Here is a 9,672-nt window from a genome sequence, read left to right as displayed (position 1 = left end):
CACACATGATGGCCGTCCACTCGTGACCGAGGAAGACCATTGCAGACCTTCAGGAACATAGTGCGCTCTAGGACTAACTTATATTTTGCATTTGCGGCTCCATTGGTGGCTAATGAGCCCTGCTCTTGACAAGCATACACGACTGCAATCATTGCAGACCAAGCTTTCCCCATTCACTATACGAGCCGTGCGCTTTCGCGCAGCTCGCTTAAGTTCTTCATGCTGGATACGTGCTCTCTCAAAAGTGTCGATCCCCTCCTTAACCTGCTTCCTCCATCCATGGCGATGACAGGCATTGTTCTCCCAGTCAGTGTCCTGCATATCTCCAAACATTCTTTGTTTTGAACATCGACCATTTTCTTCACACCATGTCAACTCACAAAACTTCACTCTTCCATCTTGATTATTTACATTGAGCACATGGACTATTCTTGGAATGTCACTTTTCCAATGGAATTGCTTCAAAACACAATGGATGCTTGATTTGGGAATTTCCATCTCACAACTCCCTCACTCTACTGATTTTCTTGAACTGTGGCAATATGTATTTGGTCCCTTTTTCTTGTTGACATTTGCTGTCATCCAGAATATTTTTTGAGACCATTCTGAGCAGTTCCATCAACTTCAAACTAAACTCCAAATTGAGTGGCAGAAAGTCATGTTGGTCGACCTGTTTGAAACTCCTTCCTAAACTGTCTTTGCATTTCAACTACATTTTCAAACTTCATGTAACACTTGAGGATAAATTCCCATTGTTCAAAGTTTAGTTTGTCCCCTTTCATAATTTCTAATGGATTAACCCTAATTTTGTTACCGTATTTCCATTGAAATACACTGCCTTTATTTAAATTAATTTTGAAAATAATGACAAACTTAGTAAAATAACTGTCATTGTTTTGATGGAAAGTTCTATCACTTTGAAGGAAGAAATTCATATCAGAGAATCAGGGTGGTCATAGATGGATTGGCATCAACAGGGTTAAATACAAACACAAATGAAAATTACATGAGTTTATCAGCTCTACCTATTTATTTACACACATATATATGTATGTATTATTTCTTCACTACCCACAAGGACAAACAAGGACAGACAAACGGATTAAGTCGATTATATCAACCCCAGTGTGTAACTGGTATTTATTTAATTGACCCCGAAAGGATGACAGGCAAAGTCGACCTCGACGGAATTTGAACTCAGAACGTAACGGCAGACGAAAGACTGCTAAGCATTTCGCCCGGCGTGCCAACGTTTCTGCCAGCTCGCCGCCTTATATGTATGTATATGTATATGTATGTATATGTATATATTTATGTGTGTATGTATGCATGTACATGTGTTAATAATTGAAGCTGTTGGTCTCCATTTTGTATATCATGAAGTCTTAGAAAGGGCTAAGAAAAGGACATATTGCTTCTGGTAAAGACATCTTAATGTATCATTAGTATGGCATCTTAATAATCAAATACTTCTCTTCAGAATATTTGATTGAAATATTTTCTTTAAATTTGCATAGAACTATTTTAAAAATTATTTTCTTGTCAATATCCTTAACTTTACATCTGCCATGTCTTCTGCTTATTTTCAGCAAGAATGTTACACAGGTATGTCATCAACTTTCACAACGAATCTATTTTTTCTACCTTAACCCTTTTGTTACTAAACTTCTGCTGTAATGCCTATGTTTCAATTGATTTCAAAATAACTCATTTGGTACATAAACTGATATGAAATTTTGATGGAAAGTTTTACTTTAGATCACATTTAAAGTAAGATATTTGCATTATAGAACTACAAACAGTTTCAAGTAAGTGGGTATCAAAAACATTAAAAATTGATTCTATTATTTTCTGCTCTTGTTATCGCTTAATTTTTTTTTTACATATGTTTTAAATTTTATCTTCAATTTCTAGCTTTTCCTCCCCCAATTTTTTCCTTCTACAATGTAAAATCATTTTAAAATCCAGAGTTTTTATAATATTTACCCTCAAAGAAAAGAATTCATTCTTGGAATCATTCTCCATTTCAGCTTTTTCTTGGTTCACTTTTTCTTGTTTTTCTCTTTTAAAACCCAAACTTAAATAGTTTATAATTGTGTGTTGTGAATTATTAATAATCTCAATAACTACTAAGCTATTTGATTATGATGATGATGATGATGGGATGATAGATACAAATATATTGAAGTCTTGGATGCTGGCGGTATAAAGGATAAAACAATGAAAGTTAAAATCAAGAAAGAATATTCCTAAAGGATAATGGGCATACTAAAATCCAAATCTCAATGGTGTAAACAAACACAAAAGCCATCTCCATCTTGAGGTACAACAGTGAAATAATGACGTGAACAAAGGAAGAACTTGACAAGAGAGACGAGGAAAATGCTAGAAAATCTATGAAGCTTTATAGTGACAAGCAGATGTTGGCAGGTTGTTTTTTTTAGGTGAAAGGATGGATGAAGTGGAATGATAAGTGTAGAAAACTATGTGGATGTAGAAGAGGAGAGTTCAAGACTGTGCATTGCTGAAAGTGATGAGGTGCTTTTAATAGCTGAAAGAAGAGAAAAATGGAAGTCCTCAGAGGTAGAACTGATATACAAAATGGTTACACAAAGTTTTTTGAGATCAGAAGTCATTTCAAAGGTTAAAAAATATTAAAGAAAAAGACAAAGAGGTTTCATTGTCTCTGTACAGAATCAAACCAACAGAGCAAGATTTGTTAGAAAGACTACAGATAAAGACGACATCTCAACTGAATATAGAATGTGTGGTGAAAATGATGGCTGCAGACGTAGCTTCTGGATGTAAAATGCTTACTCAGGGGGTTTCTAATATCTGGAGACATGACAAGACTGTTACAACCACACATTAGCAAATCTGTAAAAGAATTCTGGATTTGAACATGTGGGAAAATAGTATGACCATAAAACGGAACACGTCCTTGAAGATGACCATCTGAAGGTACTGTGGGATATGAAACATTCTGGAAACCCCCAGGTTTAATAATGATTGCATTATTATTGCACTCAATAAGGAGGAACAAGTGTGCCGCTTAATTGATGATGCCTGTCTGTTTGGAACAGGAATGGTAGACAAAGAATGTGAGAGAATAAAAGAATAACATGGCCTAAAATATTTGGAATTGCCATAAAAATTTTTTTCCCCAATTATAATTGGAACCTGAGGGAGGGTGGCAAGAAGTTAGAATGGTTGGTGAAAGATGCTGGATATCAAGATGAATTTCCTGGTTCTACAAGAAAGAATGTTTGCTTGGCAGAGCAACGACTGTAATAGTGGTGCCAGATACTTAAGGTTGTGGGATGAAGCTTGATATCTAATAAACCAAGACAAGAATAAAATGGTGAATGAATGAATGAATGAAAAGAGTTATTACGATGATGATGATAATGACATCAATAATAGTAATAATATCTGTTCAATACCACAGCTTTGCTTGTCAGTTGTTTGACCTTAACCAGATGAGCATGTCCCTTGGTGGCTGACGATATATGCCTCTCTGATCATGAGTAGAAGTCGTGGGGAAGCATCAAAGCCATGTATTGAGAGGAATTCTGTGAGGTTTGAATAATTCACCTCAGGAAACATGGGTGCTTCCCGAGGTGTTTTGTTCATCATCCTTAAACAACCAGCCCTTATTCAGGGACCTTTTGAGCAGGATGGGCTACTCAACCTAAAAGAAATTCACACAGGGCTCCACCTAGAAGGTCATGCACTGTTTATCTTGATATTGGGTTACCATGTCGTGCACACAGGGTTGTGATGCATATGCCTGGTGTACCCTTATCAGACGGGTAGTCTTGATGGGTATAATGGGCTTCATATGCTTTACCCCAATGTCACTTTGATGAAATGCATTGCTCTCTCACTCAACAATTATAATAATAATAAGTTGATATATACAATCTACTTAAGTACGAAATAGCCCGGGTATGGAAAATGAAGAAGGTGAAGATAGTGCCAATTATTATTGGGTCCTTGGGAACAGTATCAGAAGGCATTAAGAGGAATATAAAGGAAATCGGAATGAGAGTGTCCAGTAGAACTGTAACAAAATAATCAGGAAAATATTAGATCATTGAAAAGAATGGATAGCATAGTACCGTAGGCTGCAGGCAGCAAGCCCACTATGCATGCAAGACTCCAAGAGTTACAACAAAACCTTATTTAAAAAGAATAAGAAAAAGAACAGAAAAATACTAACATCTAAGAACATGCACCACTGAAAAGCTGATATTGATTGTCTGTACCTACCTAGAAGTAATGGGCGAAGAGGAATGATGCAGGTAGAACTGTGCTATAAGACCTCCACAGCAGCAATGAACAGGTACAGAGGACTGGACGCTGTGGCTTGTGTGCAAACATGAAAGCAGCAGAAAGTCACATTCTATTGTCAAGTGAGTTTGCAAATTCGCAAAAGAACTTGGTATTAACCCTGAATTAGATGAAGAACCTGAAACCACTGCCACCAAACAAGCGAAATGGATCAAGCAGAGTGCAAAAAAGAATGGGCAGAAACAAATTGAGAAACGGTGGATCCAGAAGCCTCTGCATGGACAGTATATTCTTCAAAGTCGAAATGCTGATGTAGACCAAGCAACAACCCGTCAGTGGCTGAGAAGTTCAGGATTGAAAGCAGAGACTGAAGGTTTTATATATTGGCAGCACAAGATCAAAGTTTACTCACAAGAAACTACCAGGCTAATGTTCTTCAAAACAGTTCTGACACTAAATGCAGATTCTGTGACACATTTGATGAAACAATAGACCATCTCATCTTGGGATGTTCTGTGCTGACACCAAACGAGTATCAAAATCGCCACGATAGGGTAGAAGAATATTTATATTGGAAAATACATGAACACCACAAAATCAGCATTTCTGCTTACTGTTATGAACATCACCCTTAGCCCTTACTATCCTCTGGGATTTTCCAGTCAACACTAATGGAACAATCTAGGCTAATTGACCAGACATAGTCATTAAGGTTGGGGAAGAAGATACTTGTAGACTAATAGATGTAGGTGTTCCCACTGATAAAAATATATCTGTCAAGGAATTTGACAAACTGAGTAAGTATAAGGACCTGGAAACTGAAATAGAAAAGATGTTGCATCTTAAAGTGATTAGTGGAGGAGCATTACAGTTAGCTGGAAGTGCTGTGTATTATTTGCCCTCTACCCACACATTACATTAATCCAATCCCACCAATGAACCCCAAACTAAACATTTTCTTCATGCCTTACACTTGTCTCTCATCCCCTGCAGCCCAGCACCACTTTCTCACCTCTCTCTCTCTCTCCCTCGTCCTCCCTCTCCCAACCATATCCTTTCTATCTTTCCCAAGTTCACCCCTCGCTGCATTCCTTTTCTTCTCCCCTCTGCCCCACTCTCCCTGTCTAATCCTCTCTACCATTCCACTTACATTTACCTCTCTGTACCTGGGTGGTGGTGCCTCAAGGGGGCTGGTGCCACTTAAAGCACCCAGCACACTCTGTAAAGTGGTTAGCATCAGGGAGGGTATCCAGGCATTAAAACAAACCCCTGCCAAAACAGACAGCAGGGCTTGGTGCAGTTTTCTGACTTCTCAGCTCCTATCAAACTGTCCAACCCATATCAGCATGGAAAGCAGACGTTAAACGATGATGATGGTGTTGATGATGATGATGACGAACTAATTTGGTAAAGTGAGGAAAACTAATTATAATTAAATGATTCTTATTATTTTCTTTTTTCTATGGTAATGTTGTCATTTATTTCCAATTTTTTACGAACTGACAAAGAGGAACTTTGTTGAAATTCTTCAAACCAGCAAATGTATGAAAGACAAATAACTTTACAAACATCAATCATAAAATATCATTTTAAACACCTTGGATATATTTAAACTTTAAATAATTTTGCATATTTTTAATCCAATGGATTATCTCCTGAGTCATCTTAAACTGAAGAACAAAAACTATTTTGTGTATTTCACTCTCTCTCTTTCTTTCTCTCTCTCTTTCCTTCACTCTCACTCTCTTTCTCTCCACACAGTCATATACCTTTCTCCCCCTCTCTCTCCCAAATATTCACCCTTCTTTTCTCCTCTCTGTCTCTGAATTATTCATTAATTTACTTCATTATAACTAATTAACATACTAATTAATTACATTTCTCTCAATATTATTGTTTCAGATCTTGATTCACAATATCCTGAAGTCGTCACAGGTATAATTATTGATTGTTATTTCATTATTAATTATTGATTTATCACTAATTATTGATATCGCTATAGGACAAATTATTGATTAATTACCAGTTAGTTTTAAATAAGTTGAAGCATGCACATGCAACACACACACACACACAACACAAACAACACAACACAAACAACACAACATACACACAGCACAAACACACAACACACAACACACAACACAAACACAACACATACAGAAACACACGCACAACACAACACAACACACACACAAACACACACACAAGACAAACACACAACATGCAAACACACACAACACAAACATAACACACACAACACACACAACACACACACACACAACACAACACAACACACACACACACAAACACACACAACACGCACACAACTATCAATATCTTCAAGGTCTGTGTTGCTCCTGCTGGACGGGTCCTCCTTTGTGTTCCCTCCATTCCACCAGCAACCTTTGACCACCAGACCCCAGTGTAGACCTTAAAGCTTTGGTCAAAGTTGTCTCCCAACTTTCTTTTGGTCATCTTGGACACATTGTTTCATGGACATAACATTGTCACCTGTTAATCCCCCTCTCTCACCTGTTAATCCCCCTCTCTCACTTGTTAATCCCTCTCTCGTCTCCTATCCTACAAAATGCCTCACTAACTTGTGATTCTGCCATTTTTATTTGCTGAATGAGGTCTTGGACCCTTCTCTTGGATTCAAATGGGTTCTGTTTGTTTCCTTTTTTCTTTTTTTTGTTGCCACTCCCATCATGCCATGGTCACTCTCGCATTGAGTGGTGACTAATATCTGTGTGTCACTCAATGACCAAGTCTTCCATCTGTGAGTGAGGTCTGAAAGCATTTACTCTTCAGCTTTAATGATAAGCTTCTGTTTCTCAAAGTTGGCAACCATCATACTGAATGTAATCCAGCCGAGACCGATTCTGTGTTATGTCTCTAGTTTCTGGCCTTTTGCCACTCATTGAGTTCATCCTCTTTCCTGATGTTGAGGTCTCTAACTCTTATGAGACTTCATTGTTATTAAAGTCCATATTTAAACCAACATATTTGCTGCTATCGTCAATGTCTTGTAGCATCTTCTTCGGTTCTGTGGACAACATATCAAACAGTATGACGTTATCAGAGGTAAAGCAGATGTAACCATCCCCTGCAGTACCTCAGTTTTCTCTGTTCATCTACAGAAACACCATAACCCGTGGCCTATGCTACTGGGTGTAACCAGCCCACTTATGAGTACCCCTCATTCACTGGACAATAAACTTTGTTTGTGAAGACCTGTTGAGGCAAGTGAAATCAAAATCACTGACGTGGCCAATGACAGTACCACTACCACTTGATTGGCACTCGTGCCAGTGGAACATTGAAAGCACCATCCAAGCATGATCATTACCAGGGCCGCTGATTGGCTCCCGTGCCTGTGGCATGTAAAAAACATTCGAGCGTGAGCGTTACCAGTGTGGCCAGACTGGCTCCTGTGCCAGTGGTATGTAAAAAGCACCATTTGAGCGTGATTGTTGCCTGACTGGCCCTTGTGCTGATGGCATGTAAAAAGGACCCACTACACTCTCAGAGTGGTTGGTGTTAGGAAGGGTATCCAGTTGTAGAAACTCTGCCAGATCAGATTGGAGCCTGGTGCGGCCTCGTGGCTTGCCAGTCCCCAGTCAAATTGTCCAACCTATGCCAGCATGGAAAGCAGACATTAAACAATGATGATGATGATGATGTATGTATATATATGTGTGTTTGTACCTCCAACATCACTTGACGACCAATGATGGTGTGTTTACATCCCCATGACTTAGTGGTTCAGCAAAAGTAACCAATAGAATAAGTAGCAGACTTACAAAAAATAAGTCCTGGGGTTGATTTACTCAACTAAAGGCGGTGCTCCAGCATGGCCACAGTCAAATTGCTGAAACAAATACAAGAATAAAAGAGAGAAGAATGCACCAAGAATGGAAGAAACAATACTAAAAGCCTAGGATGGGAGTCCCTACACCTTCATGGCTTGTCCCCTTAAAGTCCTGGGGTAAGGAGTCTCCAAATATCTACAATTAAAAAATACAAACAAAGAAGGATGCATCGACTGACACCAAATGTAGATGATGTAAAAGCAGAAACAGGAGACTTTAATTACATTGGGGCCAACTGCGAGAGAATGAGATGGAGTAAGAAAGAAAAGAAACTACAACGGATTAAGAGGAATATATTGAGATTAATGGATTAAAAGAATACTGGTGGAATGAAAGACTAACTAAACTGTAACCAAATTAAATCCTAACAGACCTGATATTGTTGTTAGGGATCACAAAATATGAATATGGTTGTGTTGTGGAAGTCTGTTGACGTTAATGGTGTAGGAAAATATATCCAAGGAAAATAAAATGTTTGTGAACAAGTGAGAGGAACCTGAACATCCAGAAGCTTAAATGAAATTTCAGCTTCATAGTCAATATTTCTGGAGAAACAGAATGTGTTCCAGCCTGCTGGAACTGACGTTTGGCCAATCTGAGACTCTTGGAGAAATAAAGTAATTCCAGGATTCATAGAAATGGGTGAGATATGTTGAATACCACTATCACCAGAGCCACCAACATCACAACCACCACCACCACAACCACCATTACATCATTGTGATAAGTGAGTTTGTGTGAGTGGATACCAGCATGTGCGTGTGTACTTGCATGCATGTGTATGTGCCTACATATATGTATACGTGTACACGTGTGTATGCCTGCATACACATGTATGTGTAGTACATCTGTATGTTTGTGTAGATGCGTTTTTGTTTATACATATGTGTATATATTTATGTGTGTGTGTATGTACCCATATACATATGTATGTGTCTATGTTCCCACATGAGTTTGCAGCATATCAATTCTTCCCTTTTTGCAGACTTTAATATCTGTTGATAATGAATGTATAAAGATCTTTTCTACATGTGTTATTGACAGGAACATATGATGCCAATATCCATAAACAAGATTCCAACAGATTTGTAAGTAGAAATATTCAAAGAGATTTTTCGTGTCACAATTTTTAACTTTCCACAAAAACATTTTTCTTCAGTTTTTTAAAAATATTTCTCCTGAACTTGAGAGTGGCATGAGAGAGATTTAGCTCCTATTTCTAGCAGGCTGTGTGACTCTACATAGAGGCTCCCTACCTTGTAATTCCTCTCAACAGGTCTTCAATCTGCCTTCAAAAACACATTACAACATCAGAGCCATTACACAAACTCCAAAGGCGCCAGCTGAGTGACTGATACATCCCACACTAAGACAAGTCTTTTTCATTGTCACAGTCCACACTAAGACAAGTCTTTTTCATTGTCACAGTCCACACTAAGACAAGTCTTTTTCATTGTCACAGTCCACACTAAGACAAGTCTTTTTCATTGTCACAGTCCACACT

At 38.2% G+C, this 9,672-nt stretch overlaps 1 protein-coding gene across 1 annotated transcript in view; it reads left to right on the top strand.

Moving 5' to 3' along the window:
• LOC106872752 (uncharacterized) overlaps nucleotides 1–9,672 on the top strand; it is a 14,531-nt gene that overhangs the window by 1,908 nt on the left and 2,951 nt on the right. Inside the window, exons 2-4 of the mRNA XM_014919845.2 lie at nucleotides 1,590–1,605; nucleotides 6,196–6,228; nucleotides 9,213–9,256. Coding sequence (XP_014775331.2) covers nucleotides 1,590–1,605; nucleotides 6,196–6,228; nucleotides 9,213–9,256 — 93 coding nt within the window. The remainder of the gene's footprint in view (nucleotides 1–1,589; nucleotides 1,606–6,195; nucleotides 6,229–9,212; nucleotides 9,257–9,672) is intronic.

Source organism: Octopus bimaculoides, chromosome 1 (assembly GCF_001194135.2).
Source record: "Octopus bimaculoides isolate UCB-OBI-ISO-001 chromosome 1, ASM119413v2, whole genome shotgun sequence".
NCBI lineage: Eukaryota > Metazoa > Mollusca > Cephalopoda > Octopoda > Octopodidae > Octopus > Octopus bimaculoides.
This window is presented reverse-complemented; position numbering and strand designations above follow the sequence as displayed.